We start from the raw sequence: 20,313 nt of genomic DNA on the forward strand, positions 1-20,313 counted from the left end.
AAACAAAAAAGAAAAGAAAAAAAAGCGAAGAGCATTCTAGAAGAACTTCCATTTCTAGAATTGCACTTCCCACCTACTCTTCGCCAACACAATCGCAACTTCCAGCGTTGTATTCGAACAATTTCTACCCTAATCCAAGCGATTTTCACAGTTCTAAACGCACCACAAAACTTCTAACAATGGCCTCCGCAGGCAAATCACTGATTCAAACACTAAAACGCTACCTTAAGAAACCATGGGAGATCACAGGACCACAATCAAGTCCGGAATATAAATCCGCCGTACCTTTAGCTACAGAGTACAGAATTTTCTCCCCTGCCACCGCACAAGCTAAAGCAATCGTCCCTACGTCGAATCCCGAAACCGTTTACGATATCAAGTACTTTTCTCGTGATCAGCGGCGTAATCGTCCTCCTATAAAGCGCACTATTCTTAAAAAAGCTGACGTGGAGAAGATGATGAAGCATAAGACTTTTGATGTTAATGATTTTCCGAAGCCGTATTTGACTGCTAAGGTTGAGGAAGATTATAATGCTATTGGTGGTGGTTACCAGAAATGAAGTATAAGGTATGTTTTATTTTTTCTTTTCCAGTCTCAATTTTGTTTGGCTAAAAAAATTCATATATGATTATCAGTTTTGAGGCTTTTATCTGTAAAATATTTTTTATGAAAGTAACTTTGTTGGAAGACCAGTTTTTTGGCTGGGTCGAACTTGTAGTTTGTGTGTTCAGTGAATACAATAGCTTTTGCCCAGATTCTGTATATGTATTTAAATTATTAAATATCTATAAATATTTGAGTGTGAACCCAGTTATTATTGTATATTAACTTGAGGTCGTTGTAGGAACACATAAACTTCAGATCCGGGATCCTCATCTATTTATATGGTAATCCTACAAATTGTAGAATAAAGCATGAGGATAAATTTTTGGGAATATTTTTTATATTAAAGGTGGATAGCAATGTATAGGTGGTAATTGATGTGGGGTCCATCCCCATAAATAAAATAAAGAAAAAGGAAATTGTGGGGTCCATCCCCATAATGAGTAAGAAAAATTTGCAAGATGCCAAATATGCTAGGCACTTATGTGATTTGCAAATCTGTAGAGAGGAAAATGTCAAATATAGTAGGCGTGAGAGAGTGAGGCTCCGCCTATAAAAGAAGAGCTTCGGCTCTCATCTCTACACACCAACAAAGATAGAAATAAAGAGTGAGGTTTCACAGACAGGGTATAAGAAAATAGTCTATGAGAAAAATAGAGAGTGAGCGATATTGTAGTGAAGTGGGAATATCAAAAGAGAGTTATTTCTTTTGTGTGATGTAGTGGTCTTTGGAGTATTTTACTTGGACCAACAAAGTGTAAAATTCCTTGCTATAGTGATATCAGTTGCTCGTCTCGGGGCCGTGATTTTTTTCTCTTATTCAAAAGTGTTTTTCACGTAAAAATCTTGATGTCGTTGTCACTCTTTTATTCTTGTTAATTACCGTATTTCGGTGCTACGGTATTATTTCGCTTTTATTACTGTGAATATTATTTCTGTATGGGGTTCAGAAGTACCATTCACTGTCGGTAGTACTATACTCGGTGGAAAAAAATAAAAAATAAAAAAATGTCTAGAGTAAAGTACGAGGTAACAAAATTCAACGGAGATAACGGTTTCTCAACATGGCAAAGAAGGATGAGGGATCTGTTCATTCAACAAGGATTACACAAGGTACTTGATGCTGATGCCAAAAAGCCTGATACCATGAAAGCTGAGGATTGAGCTGACTTGGATGAAAGAGCTGCTAGTGCAATCAGGTTGCACTTATCAGATGATGTGGTAAATAACATCATTGATGAAGACACCGCACGTGGCATTTGGACAAGGTTGGAAAGCCTATACATGTCCAAAACGCTGACAAAAAAATTGTACCCGAAGAAGTAGCTATACGCCCTACACATGGGTGAAGGTACGAATTTTTTGTCACATTTAAATGTGTTTAACGGACTAATCACACAGCTTGCCAACCTCGGAGTAAAAATCGAGGAAGAAGATAAAGCCATCTTGCTATTGAACTCGTTGCCATCTTCATACGATAATTTGGCAACAACCATCTTGCACGGTAAGACTACCATTGAGTTGAAAGACGTCACATCGGCTCTTCTACTCAATGAGAAGATGAGAAAGAAGCCTGAAAATCATGCTCTCATCACAGAAGGTAGAGGCAGGAGTTATTAAAGGAGTTCGGGCAACTATGGTAGATCCGGAGCTCGTGGGAAGTCTAAGAGCCGATCCAAATCAAGAGCTAGAAATTGCTACAATTGTGATCAACCAGGTCACTTCAAAAGAGATTGTCCAAATCCAAGGAAGGGCAAATGTGAAACTAGTGGCCAGAAGAATGACGACAAGACAACCGCCATGGTTCAATGTTTGTCCTCTTTATAAACGAGGAAGATGAATGCATGCACTTATCATGTCCATAGTCGGAATGGGTGGTTGATACAGCAACATCTTACCATGCCACACCGGTAAGAGATCTTTTTTGCAGATATGTAGCAGGTGATTTCGGCACTGTGAGAATGGGTAACACAAGTTACTCAAAGATTGCGGGGATTGATGACATTTGTATCAAGATAAATATCGGATGCACATTGGTTCTAAAGGACGTGCGACATGTACCTGATTTGCGGATGAACTTGATCTTGGGAATTGATTTAGACCGAGATGGATACGAGAACTATTTTGCAAATCAAAAGTGGAGACTCACCAAGGGATCATTGGTGATTGCAAAGGGAGTTGCTCGTGGCACGTTGCACAGGACAAATGCAAGAATATGCCAAGGTGAATTGAACGCGGCACAAGATGAGATTTCTACAGATTTGTGGCACAAAAGAATGGTTCATATGAGCGAGAAGGGATTGCATATTCTTGCTAGGAAATCACTCATTTCTTATGCCAAAGGTACAACGGTAAAACCTTGTGACTATTGTTTATTTGGTAAGCAGCATAAAGTCTCATTTCAGACATCGTCTAAAAGAAAATTGAAAATACTTGATTTGGTATATTCTGATGTTTGTGGTCCAATGGAAATTGAATCGATGGGCGGCAACAAATATTTTGTTACTTTTATTGATGATGCTTCACGAAAATTGTGGGTTTATATTTTGAAAACCAAAGATCAGGTGTTTCAAGTTTTTCAGAAGTTTCATGCTATGATGGAAAGGGAGACAAGCCAAAAGTTAAAGCGTTTCCGAAGTGACAATGAAGGTTAGTACACTTCAAGGGAATTTGAAGAGTACTGTTCGAGCCATGGGATCAGACATGAAAAGACAGTTCCTGGAACCCCACAACACAATGGCGTAGCCGAAAGGATGAACTGCACCATTGTGGAAAAGGTGAGAAGCATGCTCAGAATGGCTAAACTACATAAGTCATTCTGGGGTGAAGCAGTTCAGACAACCTGTTACCTCATCAATAGGAGTCCATCAGTTCCGTTGGCGTTTGACATTCCAGAGAGAGTTTGGACCAACAAGGAGGTGTCCTACTCGCATCTAAAGGTGTTCGGTTGCAGAGCTTTTGCACATGTACCAAAGGAGCAGAGAACAAAGCTGGATGATAAATCTGTTCCCTACATATTCATCGGATATGGAGATGAAGAGTTCGGATACAGATTGTGGGATCTTGTAAAGAAGAAGGTCATCAGAAGCAGATATGTAGTCTTCCGAGAAAGTGAAGTTGGAACTGTTGATGATATGCCAGAGAAGGCCAAGAATGGTATAATTCCTAACCTTGTTACTATTCCTTCTACTTCTAACAATCCCACAAGTGCAGAAAGTAGGACCAACGAGGTTGCCGAGCAGGGAGAGCACCCTGGTGAGGTTATTGAGCAGGGGGAGCAACTTGATGATGATGTCGAGCAAGTGGAGCACCCCACTCAGGGAGAAGAACAACCTCAACCTCTGAGGAGATCAGAAAGGCCAAGGGTAGAGTCATGCAAGTACCCTGCCACAGAGTATGTCCTCATCAGTGATGAAGGGGAGCCAGAAAATCTTAAGGAGGTGCTGTCCCATCGAGAAAAGAACCAGTGGATGAAAGCCATGCAAGAAGAGATGAAATCCCTACAGAAAATTGGCACGTACAAGCTGATTGAACTTCCAAAGGGTAAAAGACCATTCAAATGTAAGTGGGTCTTTAAACTCAAGAAAGATGGAAATGGAAAGCTAGTCAGATACAAAGCTCGATTGGTGGTTAAAGGCTTCGAACAGAAGAAAGGTATTGATTTTGACGAAATTTTCTCACCTGTTGTCAAAATGACTTCTATTCGAACAATCTTGAGCTTAACAGCTAGCCTAGATCTTGAAGTGGAGCAGTTGGACGTGAAAACTGCATTTCTTCACGGAGATTTGGAAGAGGAGATCTATATGGAGCAACCAGAAGGATTTAAAGTAGCTGAAAGGAAACACATGGTGTGCAAACTGAATAAGAGTCTTTATGGATTGAAGGAGGCACCAAGGGAGTGGTACAAGAAGTTTGACTCATTCATGAAAAGTCAAACTTACACAAAGACATATTCTGATCCATGTGTATACTTCAAAAGATTTTCTGAGAATAACTTTATTATATTATTGTTGTATGTGGATGGCATGTTAATTGTAGGAAAAGACAAGGGATTGATCGCAAAGTTGAAGGTAGAATTGTCCAAGTCATTTGATATGAAGGACTTGGGCCCAGCACAACAAATTCTGGGTATGAAGATAGTTCGAGAGAACAAACAGAAAGTTGTGGCTATCTGAGGAGAAGTACATTGAACGTGTACTGGAACGCTTCAACATGAAGAATGCTAAGCCAATCAACACACCTCTTGCTAGTCATCTAAAGTTGAGCAAGAAGATGTGTCCTACAACAGTGGAGGAGAAAGGGAACATAGCTAGAGTTCCTTATTCTTCAGCAGTCGGAAGCTTGATGTATGCAATGGTATGCACGAGACCTGATATTGCTCATGCAGTTGGTGTTGTTAGTAGATTCCTTGAAAATCCTGGAAAGGAACATTGGGAAGCAGTCAAATGGATACTCAGGCACATAAGAGGTACTGTAAGAGATTGCTTGTGTTTTGGAGGATCTCAACCAATCTTAAAGGGCTACACGGATACTGATATGGCCGGTGATACTGATAATAGAAAATCCACTATTGGATATCTATTTACTTTTTCAGGGGGAGCTATATTACGGCAGTCTAAATTGTAGAAGTGTGTTGCACTTTCAACAACTGAAACAGAGTACATTGCCGCTACAGAAGCTGGCAAGGAGATGGTATGGCTCGAACGGTTCCTTCAAGAGCTTGGATTGCAGCAGAAGGAGTATGTCGTCTATTGTGGCAGTCAAAGTGCAATAGACATAGCAAGAATTCCATCTACCATGCAAGGACCAAACATATCGACGTGAGATATCATTGGATTCGAGAAATGGTAGAGAATGAATCTCTAAAAGTCTTGAAGATTTCTATAAGTGAGAATTCCGCAGATATGCTGACCAAGGTGGTGCCAAGAGACAAGTTCGAATTGTGCAAAGAACTTGTCGGCATGCACTCAAGCTAGATGTCCGGTGTTAACTCCTTCAGGTGAATGAGTCTGGAGGGGGAGATTTGTGGGGTCAATTCCCATAAATGAAATAAAGAAAAAAGGAGATTGTGGGGTCCATCCCCATAATGAAGAAGAAAAAGATTGTGGGGTCCATCCCCATAATGAAGAAGAAAAATCTGCAAGATGCCAAATATGCTAGGCACTTATGTGATTTGCAAATCTGTAGAGAGGAAAATGTTAAATATAGTAGGCATGAGAGAGTGAGGCTCTGCCTATAAAAGGAGAGTTTCGGCTCTCATCTCTACACACCAACAAAGAGAGAAATAAAGAGTGAGGTTTCACAGACAGGGTATAAGAAAATAGTCTGTGAGAAAAATAGAAAGTGAGCGATATTGTAGTGAAGTGGGAATAACAAAAGAGGGTTATTTCTTTTTAGTGTTGTAGTGGTCTTTGGAGTATTTTACTCGGACCTACAAAGTATAAAATTCCTTGCTATAGTGATATCAGTTGCTCGTCTTGGGGGCCGTGGTTTTTTTCCCTTATTCAAAAGGGTTTTCCACGTAAAAATCTTGGTGTCGTTGTCACTCTTTTATTCTTGTTAATTACAGTATCTCGGTGCTACGGTATTATTCTGCTTTTATTACTATGAATATTATTTCTGTAGGGGGTTTATTCCCAACAATTGAAGCAAGTAATATGAAATAGGAATTCAGATGGTTGTAAAGGAAAATAACTGTTGCTGTAAAATTCCAGGGAAAAAAGATTCTTGACGTTCCAAACACGCAATGGGATGATTACGCATTGGTTTTTAGTCCGTGTATTCATTTCGTGAAGTTAGAACTTCTTGCTAGACCGATTATTAGTAATAGTCTTTAACTGGTAATGCATGGTTGGTATTAAATTAAGAAGTGGAGACAGAGACCTGATATTGGTTGGTATTCTAATAGGTCAAAATACCTTGTTACTAGTTACGTTCTTCATTGAAGGATGAAGTGAGATTTTGCCAATTTAAGGAATGATTTAGCAGTGAAAAATGGGAAGTTTGTAGACCAATAGAGATAGCAGAAGATATCCCAAATCTTCGATATATTACATTGTCCTCAGGGGTTACCTTTATTTCATCATCCTTTCATATTGCAATCCACGACTAGGTCCCCACTCTGATCCCAAGCCTAGAAAAGATATCTGGCTCATCAAAACCAAATGTAGGTATTAATGGTGTGCAGGTCGTATGATTTGGCTAGTGAGGTTGGGACAACTTGGATTTTTCTGCTTATCCTAAGGTAGTTCTTGAAGTCAAAAATCTACCATTGGGATAAATGTGCAAAAGCTTAATGGCACCCTAGATACATTTTGCTTCATGGGTTTTACTCTTTCACATTACTATTTTGATTTTGATTATACTGTAGATGGTGGGTTGGCCAAGACTCCGTAACTGGCGACCCTTCGTTCCCAGTTCTAGACCTATCACAATTTCCGCTGGGTTTTCATTGGCTGTATGCTCTAAATGGTCTGAAATTCTAGCTGTGAGAGAACTTTGGGGATTCTCATGGTTCATAGGGGAAGTTTTTGAGTTGACCAAATTTTCAGAGGAAAGAAGAATAACGCTAGAATTTCCAGATTCTCAAACAATATAAGAAAGGTCATTTAAGATCTTCCTTATACGGTGAAAAATTCACATAAAATGAGTTAAGAGTTTGGTAGCATCTAGAATTGATGGATTCCTGTTCTCTACCGAATGAGACAATGCATTTAGAATTATCAAGCAGTCCATCATGCATAAATTTTTTTGATTCAAAACCAGATAAACCGTCTTGTTTAAAATTTCTCAATGTGGACGGGAAAATAATGGCCAGATACTTAACTTTGGAAACATGTAGTTGAAGTAGATGGCTTCACAAACATGGTAAAAAGCAGGAGCCGTGTCTGAAGAGTAAGAGGAAAACCAAATTTCATATGGCTCAAAAGTTAAAAACTCCAAAAGAAGAGATTAAGAGAATTGAATTTGAATATTTTTTCCAGCGTGGAGCAAAGGAAGTCCCAGATTATGTAGAAAATGAACAGTTTCAATCAGATCATAAAGAGTCCTAACAGATGAAGGGCTTGCACAGAAAAAAGAATTGCTCAAAGAATTTCTAGAAAGTTACTAGAGCAGAAGCAATTTCATGAAGATGAAACTGTGTTTTCCTATAACGCAAAATAGGTGGCGACAACACCATTTTTCAAAAGATGACAAAGGCTAATAGAAAATGTAGTAACATCGACTAGCTAAAGCAAGTGATGAAGGATCTAGAAGAAATTTAAAAAAGGTCATATTGAATTGTTACCAAGACTTGTACAGGAGTCTCTGAGACCCTCTTTTAAGTATGAGATTCTGCGAGTCCCTATTGAGGAAGAGAGGTATATGCTGCAAATACTGAGGAGGAGGTAGCTAAAATTGTTAACGGCTGTGAAGGAGTTAATTAAGGTTACTTGATGGTGTCATCATAGTCTCTTTCAAGAATGTTGGGGGATGATTAGAGGATGCGTTTAATGCTCTCAGTCAATTTCGTATGTTTCTGTATGGGATGTATAAAGGTGTTTCAACTTCCTTTATTGCTTTGACACCAAAAAGGTGGTATAGAACAATTGAGAGATTTCAGATCAACTAACCTGAGAGCAGTGCATACATTTTTGATAAGTTGAGAGCAGCATATATAAAATCATTAGAAAGCTGCTAATTACGGCCCGAAGACTGTTATTAGCAAATTGGTGTTTGACACTTGGATGGCTTTTGTTAAAGGAAGCCAAATCACAGATGCTGTTTCAGTTGTCAACAAATGCTTGGGAAGAATGGAACATGGCAAAATTGGCTCCTCATTAAACTGGATGTTGAAAAAGCTTTTATCCATGTAAGTATTTTCTTCTGGATGATATAGGTTATGGCATTACCACATTCAAATTTTCAATTTTTATAACTGACTCCCTTAGGTTCTTCCTTCTCAAAGGGGATGGAGGCAAGGGGAGCTTTTGTCACTCTTCCTATATATTTTGGTTATCGAGGACCTCAGCAATATGCTGAATTTACTTTTGGGAGGAGATAAGCCTATGGTTTAAGAGTTTGGGCATAGATAGTGATCAAGACAGCATTTCACACATTCTTTTATTGTTGACAACACATTGATGTTTTTCAGATGCAGCAGAGAAGCGACTGATGCTTCTCCGACTCATTCTGTTGTTTTCTGGGGCTGTATCTGGGTTGCATATTTGTTTATCGAAAGTTTCTTATATCTGGTCATTGAAGTTCAGAATATACAATCATGGGCAAGGATTCTTGGTCATAGAATTGGTGAGAATCTTCTACTGCATCTGCAAGGTTACTTCTGGGGGTTAGACATAAATCCATCTCCCCATGGACTGTTGCAATAGAGAAGTTTGAGGAAACAATTTTCAAATTGAAAAAGACTATTTGTATATGGGAGGCACACTAGCCCGTAATAACATTATACTTGACAGCATACCTGCCTATCCAATGTTTCTTTTTCAAATATCAGTTGCAACTGAGAAGAAGCTGGATGAAATTAGGAAGCGGCTTTCTATGCGAAGGTAAGGGAGAATAACAACTTTCATTTGGTGAAGTGAGAGAAGGTTATCAAAGGATAGAAAGGAGGAGTTTCTAGGTAAGAGACTTGGAAATACATTGCAGAAGCCTGGTTTATATATGGTTGTGAAGATATATCCTATAGATCAAAGGAGTTTTAGAAGACTGTGATTCATGTCAATAGTATGTCTTCAATCCAATTTCAGCGGATAAGGAAATTATGTATGAATTCTCTGTCAGGATATGCTTTAAAGTGGGAAATGGCAGGATATTAAAATTATGTTGTGATCTTGGTTGGACATATTTCCCTTAAAGGAGTTCTTTTATTTATTTAACTTGCCATTGACTGATGTTTTTTATATCATTTTTTTAATTATGGACTGATGTCACTATATCATTTATCCCAAAAAGAGTAAAAGGACTGTTGTCATTATATTACAATGCAAAATGTATGTGGATGGGAGCTAACATTTAGTAGAAACTGTCAAAATTTGATATTGACAGTTTGGTCTCTTCACTAAGGAGCTAAAGGTGGTTAAAGATCTGCTTTCTTAACTTGACTCCTTGAGATTTGGTGCAAAAAAGGGTTTATCTCTTCCTGTCAGGTCTACACATTACGAGCAGATAAGAGTTCTAACAATGACTGGACCTGAAGATAATTGGGAGAAACAATGCACCTCTTAAGGCAGTTTGCTTCAGTTGGAGCGCAACATGACGCATGTTCGACTTCAGAAAAAGAACATGCTTTTCTATCTATTTATTAAATTTTTATGTTTTTGCAACAGATGCTATATGTGTGCCAGGGAAAATGGAACACACAACCCAACTAAACTCAAGCCAGCTAAACCTTGGGATTGGAGGTAATTATATTGTGAGAAAATGGATTGTGACAGTGTGTGATTTGAACTATTGATTTATCTGTGTTGATATATGCCTGGATTATAGGAAAGCCTATGGATGCTACAATTGCGGAAGTTGCACACCAAAAAATCTACTTGTTCAAGTATGTAAAGAACTTGTGATCCGCTCTAGTGGGCATTTCTTTAGGATATAGAAATGTAATAATGGACAGCTTAATTGTAGTCATGAATTCGAGGAGGCTTGGCTGGTGATTTAGGTCTGGCTAGGAAAACGTGGATCCAGTTAACTTAGCTCGGGTCGCTTATTTTGCACTGTTACATTGAGACTAGCTATGCTATATATTTCTTTGCATTTTAACAACAAGCAGGTGTTACCCGCTTCACCTAGGGGAGGCTTTTAGACTTGTAGTGATGGTCAGGAGGGATGACTGACAGATGCAGGTAATATAAGAAGGATGTGGCATACAATTCCAGAACACTTCTTATTGAGTTAGGAAGGAAAATAACTTTAGATGCTCCGACAACGAAACTGTATTGGCGAACTCCCTAAAGTAGAAATGTTCAAATGTATCAGCTTGTTGGTGCAAAAGGAATATCTGATGACTTAGGCGTACTACCTGAATTTCTCAACTTTCAGGAACCATAGGGAGGTTGTGCCTTCTCTAATCCCATTCTACATTGTCATCACCTTATTTATGCCAAGTTTGTTGAACTAACACAAACTTTTGACTTGTCAATAAAACAAGGGAATGAATAAATTGCAAAACATATCATTTTTTTTAAAGGTTAAAATGGGAAATGGGTCCAAGTATGTTGTTGAACTATGCACTGATGGTCTGCTTCTGAAAGTTATTGGGAAGATTGCAGACTTGCAGTTGATTTAGGATAGCAGCCTTCTGAGAACTATAAACGGTTTCTGGGATGGGGTTGTGACTTTTATTTGATGCTGGGCTGAGAAATTAACTAAATGCTAAATTTATTCTCAAGCCAGTCTACACAAAGCACTGAAAGACCAAATAGTGTGTTGCATGCCAGTTTACAGAAAGGGCTGAGAGGCCAAAAAGTGTGTTGCATGTTCAACTATCCATGCCACTTTAGACCAGCTCGGTTACAAACTCAACAAGGTGTGTGCATGACCCTCTGTCAAGACTTATAAGTCTATACCCCTTATTGGTCCACCATATTTCATGACATAATAGGAATATATACTTGTAGAAAATTGATCTCGAGAGAGATGCTTTTTGGTTTTAATTCTCTGCTAAGAGGTGCTTTCCAAGTAGGAAATAGCTTCCATAATCTGAACTAATTAGAGAAAAGTTGAATTGATATGCTCAAAATTATTAGTCAATGACCGCTCAAATGTAAGTTATGAGAGGACAGTGTAAGGTGCACAGTGCACTGTGCCTCAATTCCAGTTAGGTGGAAAAATACCCTCTCTTTAGTTCTAAGATCTTTCTGTTTTATTTGGTCAATTTATCTGTTTTCTGCTTCATTAGCTAAGCAATTCCTTTTCTCAGCTTCAGGGAGATTATTGTGTATGGTTCTTGACTACTGGAATTCCCTTTTTACCAGGATCTCTAGTCATGGCAAAGTCCTCCTGCTGCCAATAATGCACCTGATGATATTATGGGCTCTTGTCGTTTTTCAATATGCCTCTTGAAACAAATTGGTTTTACAATGAGACTTTCGTGAAGTGAATAATGTTGTGTTCTCTGAGCATATGTCGGAAGTGTCTTGTTAAATCAGTCAGAGACTCGGATGCTGCTTTCTTTTCTTGACTGTGTTTATGGTTCTAGCACTAAATGTTTACCATTTGGAAATTTCAATAAAGTTGGCTATCAAATTTTAATGAGCCTGCAACGCTGTTTAGGTTGTCTGGTTTGCACTTGACGACATATTCGAACGTCTTATGTCAATGTGCATTGACATCGAAAGATGTAAATGAAATTTTGGCTTCGCCAATATGTTTTCCGGTTGATGCTACTTGCTGTATTTACCAGTTAAAGGTGGAAAAAATGCTAGGAATTCGGGTGCTGGAATCATTAATTTTTTTGCCGCCCAAATAAATAAGTGCTTGCAAGATTCCGGTAGCCTTGCTACAATATCTGCTCCTCATTTGCTATATTCACGAATTGGTGATGCCATACAGTCGATATGTACACCACCACCACCACCACAACAATAAATCACGTGTAATCCCACAAATAGGGTCCGAGGAGGGTAGTGTGTACGCAACCTTACTTGAGAAGGTAAGGAAGCTGTTTCCGATAAACCATCGGCTCAAATAAAGATGAAAAAAGAAGCATTAACAACAAGTAGTTGATGCCAATAATAAGAAAATCGAAGCGAAAGAAACAATAGGTACTAGGTAGTAATAGAAACTTGCGAATAAGAAAATTCAAGACTACTAATACTACTGGTATGCAGGAAAAAAATGATTGATTACCTACTAACCTTCTACCCTAATTCTTAGCCTCCATGCCTTTCTATCAAGGGTCATGTCTTCGGTAAGTTGGAGCAGTGTCATGTCTTGCATAATCACCTTTCTCCAATATTTTTTTGGCCTACCTTTACCTCTCCTTAGACCCTCCAAGGCCAACTGCTCACACCTCTTGACTGGGGCATCTGTGCCTCTCCACTTCACATGCCCGAATCATCCTAGCCTTATTTCCCGCGTCTTTTTCTCTACGAGGATCACTCCCACCTTGTCCCGAATAACTTCATTTCTAATCTTATCTATCCTTGTATGCCCCTACTTTCATCTCAACATCCTCATTTCTGATACTTTTATTTTTTGGACATGAGATTAATTTCTTGACTGACCAATATTCTGTCTAAATCAGCAAAGTCGGTCTAACCACCAGTTTGCAGAATTTACCTTTAAGTTTTAGCGGCACATTTTTATCACACAAAACGCTGGATGCACGCCTTTATTTCATCCACCCCGCTCTAATACGATCATCATCAATCTCTCTATTTCCTTGGATTACTGACCGAAGGTTGTTGCGGCCAAACGCACACGCAAGTATACGCGGTCGTCAAGTAATAAAGTGGCTAAAAGTCGGATGTCGAACCCACGAGGACTTGTGATTAACTATTAACTACATTAGACTATCCTAACTATCTAAACAAGAATTAAAACTAGAAGTATTTGATTCTAAACTAATTAAATTAAAGAAAAACACATAATGAACTTTGAACAGAGGAAGAACAGATTTTTATGTTATCAATATGATGAAAACGATCTAGGGTTATGGGCTATCTAACATTCCTATTATATTTTTCAATTGAATTGACTAACTAATTTATCTAGACCAGGGTTAATATTGCTCATAAGAATCTTCGAGTTCTTACTCGCCTATTCAAGCTAACCTAACGCCTATATGTCTGTGGAATTAGAACTAACAAGAACGCATTTATAATTCCTGTAAATCAACCAAACAAGGCAATTAGGTATATGTCTATCCTAACCGCGAATCCGTTCCCCGATGCCCAGGGTCAAGAACTTGCTCTACTCAATCCTATATGCAATCTAGAATTCTCACTTTCGAGTTCAATTCAAGATTCATAAATAGTATTCAATTGGTGATCAAGCAATTAAATAATTAAGCGCAAGATTGAATAAATAAACCAATATGATAAATCAAGAAAACAAAATCAATATCCGAATAACAATAGTTATGAAAGAACCACAACCCTAGAACGTGAAGTTTAGCTCCACATAGACATGATAGCCAAACAATAAATCATACAAAGAAACATAAAAATTACAAAGTTTGGTGGAAGAAAAGATGAAACCCGGCCTCCACGGTGGCTCTGTGCTCTTCCTTCGTCAAAAGTTCCTCTAAAAAACGTTCTCCCTCAAAATTATTTTTTTTGGTGTATTTATACCGTGTAGAAATAAACCCGGACGAAGTTACCCTTTCCAAGCCAAAGTAGGAAACTACTCTGCGATTTTTGTACACCCGCGCGCCGCGCCGCGCTTGTGGAGATTATCAAAGGGCATGTATTTTTCCTGTCAGGCAAGTTTTTCACTTCCGTGCCGCGCCCTGCGGCGCCCCATGCGGCACGGCATTATTATTTTCTCAGAGTAAAATTGTTTCATCCTCTTTTGACATCCAGACTTGGTACACAACCTCTGAACACGATCCCGGCTTAACTTATTGGGCTTTTACTCAGACTTCAAAGCTCCAAATTGATCGATTCAGCTCCAAATTAACTTTTTAGCTCGAAATCACTTCCTTCAAGGCATAAAACACGTACTAAGTGTAATTCACTGTCATTTAAGCTCAAATACACGTAAAATACAGTAATTAGAGTGTAATACTACGACTAAAACACGAGTTTCTAGCCTATCATCAACACCCCACACTTAAACATTTGTTCGTCCTCGAACAAAACACAACTATAATAGACGAAACAAAATTAAGCTCCTACTCTTCAAAGCACACTATACCTATGACCATGGTTGATAGCAATAAATAAGCTCTAGCATACGCATTCAACACCCACTTCCCTTCACTTTATGCTATACTTTACAAGTATTCAAAGCAAAAACAACATGCTCATAACATTTCCACCCTCAAAAACTAACTCAATGGCACAATGTACTCATGGCTTGAACACTCAACATCATAGAGAAGTCTAATAACGTTACCTATCCCTCGTGAGACCATGTGCCCTCACAACAAGAACAAGAGAGCAAGTTCAATCCACACATTTGAATCAAATGGTCAAATATATTTTAAGGACTCACATATATCAAAGAAAATCGCTCACTCTCACAAAAGAAGTCACATGCATGTAATTGGTACCATAGGCTTGCCTTTAATGTAAATCTCTACTAGTGTAAGCTCACTCAATCTAAAATCAATTAGGACTTTTTTGTGGTTGTAATGTGGGCTAAGGGATGGGTAGAATATATTTAGAAATAGTGACTCAACCTCCTAAGCACTTTAACACATCACATGATAACTTAAGCGCAAATTCCTCAATCCACTTTAATTTCACAACTACAATCACCCCCAACAATGTTCCCTCTTTCTTTAAGCACTACTTTAATTTATACCCCACTAGCAAGAACAAAACAACAATTTATTCACCTATATTTTTCCTTCTCTTTTTTTAGATTTTTTTTCAATTTCCGCTAGTGGTGTATTATTTTACAAAACAAGTGCACCCTTCTTTCTTTCATTGATTCCACTCAAAAGTGACCCCGCACTTAGTCCATTCTTACTTCTTTTAGCGCTCATTTTACAATTAAAGTGCTTTAAGAGGTAAAAAGATCAAAGCAATATCAATTTAGAACAAAAAAGGGTATAGGCTTGTAATGTGGGTGCCAAATAAAAGTCTATAGGCTCAAAATGGTTAACTAGGGATATATTTTATTTGTGATAGCAATAAAGCTCGAAAAGATCAAAGAAAGCTTAAAATCATTTTTCAAACCAAGCATCACCTAAAATTTCGCTTCAACTCACATACCGGACAAGTTCTAGACTCAATCACAAAAATATGGACTACACAAAAACCTCACCACACATGGCACGTGACTCACTAAGGACGGTCACATTCTGACTCTCAAACAATGCAAGTATTCACGGAGCCACGAGATATTAAGCATTAAGCAAAAAGTGAACATAAGTCAAGTAAACGAGACATAGGCGTCACAAAATATGCTATACAACTAAGCAAGGCATCATCAACAATTTCAAATCATAGGGAAGATACTACACATGCCAAAGCTTAAATATGCTATTATCAAACAAGTCAAGGTCGCCTAGGCTCATCATTCTTTCTTCTTTTATTCCCTAAATTCCTAATCTACTCTAAAAAAAAAAAAATTACCCGGTTCAAACTACATCCCATGGAAAAGAACTGAGGCACAAAGAAAAATCATGGGGGATTATTACTACCTAAAGAAATTAAAAGACGTATTTTTGGACTTTTTCTATTTTCTACTTTTTTTGTTTAGACTTTAATCGCTCAAAATATTGTCTAGTAGATCCATCGTCGGGAAAAGTCCAATATTTTTCAATTTTTTTTGTTTTTTTTTTAATTTTAAAATTAATCGCCTAAAATATTACACTACTATAAAAAATAAAAATACGAAACTAAAAAAAATAAGAAATTAACATACTAATATAATGCTACTAATGATATAAAGGAATTCTCCCACCCCATACTTAAAAGAGTGCAGTGTCCCCAATGCACAAATCAAGCAAAAAGAATAAAGAGGGTGGACAAGAAACTCCCAAAAAGGCCAAAGGCCGAAGCACTAGCAGCTCATGGGGTACTCAGACTTCTCCCAAGGATGGTCCTTTGTGCGGATACCTCATACTAGTTCCAACCATCTGTCTCGCTTTTGCACACTTCCAGTGTCTTTTCTTCCTATGCTCATAATCTTACAAAATAAAAATAAATACTACAAAAATAATACAATAAGAAAAAAGAATCAAAACTAACAGAAAGCAGTAAAGCTGGGCTGTCTCCCAACAAGCGCCTAATTTAACGCTGCGACACGACGTGAACCACTTTTTGCCTCCACCTCGAACTTATGAATTGAGCTCCTAATTTGGTTTCAATCTTTCTGTTATGCTCCCGGGGCGGTGAGATAAATTTAATTGGGCCAAGCAACCAATATCGCATTTTACACTTCTTGGCCTTCGGATGAGATATGTAATTCTGTCTCTTTGGCACGACGAATTCAAGAATGTAAGTACCCCGTTCCTCGTCCATTGGCTCATCCAAAGGCTCAGATGACTCAATTTCCATGTCATCATCTAAACACAATGTTGAAAAATGTATGGAATGAGGACCAAATCCTAACTCTAGAATTGTATTACTCTTTACGTCCTCATATTTACATGCACAAGAGTCTTCAAATATAACATTACTTGCTTCCTCACATGGCTGTAGTGTACTTTTCTCAACAGGGGCATCAATAACAAAAATATGCTCGAATGATTGGCTCTCCACTTTTAGCTCCTCAATTTGACGTATAAGCTTATTTTCAGCTTCACACAACTCATTACTATTTTGTTGGGCGTTAGAGACATCAACCTTTGCATTCAATTGAGTTTCTAAGTCGTGAATAGCAATGCCAAATTTATCGATCTCTTGTCCCAGTTCAGCTCTTCCTTCTATAAAGTATATCATCTCATTTGTAATTTTCTCACGTTAAGCCTCATATATTTTCAATTTTTCAGCTTGTTCCACTAGCCAAGTTTGGCTCAAAATCTCTTCTTTTTCAATTTTTTTCTCTTGCTAGTACTCGTTCTCTTCATTCAATTCTTCCATATTGGTCTTCATTCTTGTGATTGCTGCCCTCATTCTTTTCATATCTTTTTTGAGTTCATCATGCTGCTCTGCTACTTGCCTCAAAATATCCTTAATATATGCATCACATTCCATATCTTGCACTTCATTGCCCCTATCAAACTCACAAACACTGTTATAAAGATCATAATATGGGCTCAGAGAAGAATAAAAAGAATTAGGATAACCATCCCAATGACCACCTTGACCACCACATATATTATAAATATTTCACTCGAAGGATTGAGATTGTGCGCACAACTCGGTCTCGGAAACATTCTGACAATGTTTCCACCAGTCGGGTCCTCCACAATATGGACAAGGATCATCAAAATAAGAGTAACCATCATTCGAACAATTTTCATTCCAAGATGCCATGTTAAAATAAATAAAAAATACTAACTAAACTAAAAATATAAAAAAACTTGAATAGATAAAATATAAATGTCTAATTTTGTCACGACCCAAATTAACCCTCCATAAGGTGTCGTGATGGCACCTAGTCTTTACGACTAGGTAAGCCTAACATTTGCGGAAAATATAAAGAAAACGCAATATTTTTTTTAAAGATAAACAGTATATTTTAAATAGCCAAGAGTAGTACCACTCGGCATACACAAAATAATTTTTCAAGACCCGGAATATCACTAAGTCACAAGCTGCTATAATCTATGCAGCTCTATACAAAAGTCTGAAGATAATAAGGAAAATCTCTAAACGAGGGAATAGAAGGGGACTCCGAAGATCTGCGAACGCAAGCAGAGGTACCTTGAAGTCTCCTAGAATCAGCAGCACGTACTAACCCCGAGGCTGATAGCTCGCACCTGGATCTGCACACGAAAAACATGTGCAGGGAAGGGCATGAGTACACCACAATGGTACCCAGTAAGTGCCAAGCCTAACCTCGGTCGAGTAGTGACGAGATCAGGTCAAGGCCCTACCAGAGTAAATATAATAAATTAAACAGTAAAAGATATAAGTAGAATTTACGGTAACACAGTTAAAGAAATTCTCGAAAATTTAACAGTTAAGGGAGCCCTCGGCTCAAAACAAGGTAAACATAGTGAGAAATCTGTCGGGATACCGTCCCGTAGTTTCAAATGAATATGCAGTACAAGGGGAATCTCCCGGAATACGTCTGTAGTCCCAAAGTAAATATGCAGTGCTGGGGGATCTCCCGAAATACGTCCGTAGTCCCAATTTAAATATGCAATACAGGGGGATCTTCCGGAATACGTCCGTAGTCCCTATTTAAATATGTAATGCAAGATGAAATGGCAGGTATGGCATCGAGTTATACAGTTTATACTGGACACAGATAAGGCAAATAAGGACTTAACTAAACATGACGCACAGAATATCAATTAGGCAGTTAAAATACGTAAGCATGATTTTCTAGTCTAAACTACACAATTAAACATATTAGTACAATTAATAAGAGAAGCAATTTATGATTTAAAAAGGTTAAAGATGATTTTTGCAATAATAGCCCGTGTACGTACTCGTCACCTCACATACACGGCGCCCACACACCAAATAATATCAAGATATCTTAAGGGGAAAGTCCCCAACACAAGGTTAGGCAAGCCACTTACCTCGAACCGCTAAAATCAACTTAATATCACGTTCTTGCCACGAGTATCCGACTCCAAATGGCCCGAATCTATTCAAAACAGTACAATACCATCAATACGCGCTAATGGAATGAATCCCACAAGAAAAACTACAAAATTAGGCCAAAACCTCGAAATTGGCTCAAACCCGGCCCCCGGGGCTCACGTCTCGAAACCCGACAAAATTCACGAAACTAGAAAGCTCATTCACTCACGAGTCTAACCATATCAATTTTACTAAAATCCGACACCAAATGGTCCTCCAATCCACAATTCAAACTCCCAAATCCCTAGTCTCCAACTTAAAATTTTCACCTTAAATACACATTAACAACAACAACAACCCAGTATAATCCCACTAGTGGGGTCTGGGGAGGGTACTGTGTACGCAGACCTTACCCCTACCCTGGGGTAGAGAGGTTGTTTCCAATAGACCCTCGGCATCCTTCCCTCCAAGAACTCCCCACCATGCTCTTGGGGTGACTCGAACTCACAACCTCAAGGTTGGAAGTGGAGGGCGCTTACCGTCAGAGCAACCCACCTTGTCTCTTAAATACATATTAACTAGGCGGAAAAATATATGGAAAGGCAAGATTATTGACCAAAAATAAGCACAAGGAACTTACCTCAAGAAATGCCTCGAAAATGCTCTCAAAAATCGCCCCAACCCGAGTTTGCAAAGCCAAAAATGATAAAAATAGCGAAGCCCTTTGGTTTTAATCACTGCCCAGGTATTTCCGCACCTGTGGAACCTGGGCTCACACCTGCGGGTGCGCTTATGCGGAAAAATGCGTGCATCTGTGCAACTCACTTACCCCCTCTGCCTTCGCACCTGCAACGAAAGGGCCGCATCTGCGCCCTCGTGCCTATGGAGTCCCTTCCGCTTCTGCGCATGTGCGAACATCCTTGCGCATTTACGGGCATCGCAGATGCGGAAACTTCCTCGCACCTGTGATCCCAGGCCAACTATCGATTTATTACATCTGCGCTTCCATCTCTGCATGTGCGGCTCGCGCACCTGCGGTCTCTTTTACGCAAGTGCGAAAACACCAGAACCAGTAAAGTTTAGAAATTCCTCTAAGTCCAAGTTTTCACCCGTTAAGCATCCGAAACACACCCGAGGCCCCCGGGACCTCAACCAAACATACCAACCAATCCTAAAACACCTTACGAACTTAGTCGAGCTCTCAAATCCCATCAAACAACGCAAAAATCACGAATCACCCTACAATTCAATTTTAAAGAACTTGAAACTTCAAAATTCTACAACTGATGTCGAAACCTATCAAATCACGTTCGATTGACCTCGAATTTTGTGCACAAGTCATAATCAACATTACGAACCTACATCCACTTTCGGAATTCCATTCCAAGCTCGATA

The 20,313-nt window shown here is 38.7% G+C and overlaps 1 protein-coding gene across 5 annotated transcripts; it reads left to right on the forward strand.

Annotated features, from left to right (window-relative positions):
* Positions 1-4: 4 nt before the first annotated feature.
* On the forward strand, positions 5-11,854 carry LOC104112394 (uncharacterized). 5 transcript variants are annotated; one of them, XR_689973.4, is made up of 3 exons: positions 5-568; positions 9,931-10,005; positions 11,578-11,854. XR_689973.4 is itself a non-coding variant. In XM_009622288.4 (2 exons), exon 1 carries the CDS (start codon positions 180-182, stop codon positions 558-560), a length of 381 nt encoding a protein of 126 aa, XP_009620583.1. In that variant the 5' UTR covers positions 5-179; the 3' UTR covers positions 561-568; positions 11,523-11,854. The 5 variants fall into 5 exon arrangements, 3 of the variants coding, with proteins under 3 accessions (XP_009620583.1, XP_018631933.1, XP_009620582.1); XR_001972518.3 differs by lacking the exon at positions 11,578-11,854 and adding an exon at positions 10,091-10,594; XM_009622288.4 differs by lacking the exon at positions 9,931-10,005 and having other exon boundaries at positions 11,523-11,854.
* Positions 11,855-20,313: the final 8,459 nt, after the last annotated feature.

This window comes from Nicotiana tomentosiformis, chromosome 2, assembly GCF_000390325.3.
Source record: "Nicotiana tomentosiformis chromosome 2, ASM39032v3, whole genome shotgun sequence".
Taxonomy (NCBI): domain Eukaryota; kingdom Viridiplantae; phylum Streptophyta; class Magnoliopsida; order Solanales; family Solanaceae; genus Nicotiana; species Nicotiana tomentosiformis.

What these genes read in the sequence shown, in the direction of transcription:
- LOC104112394 (XM_009622288.4), top strand. Translation starts at nt 180, where the DNA reads ATGGCCTCCGCAGGCAAATCACTGATTCAAACACTAAAACGCTACCTT.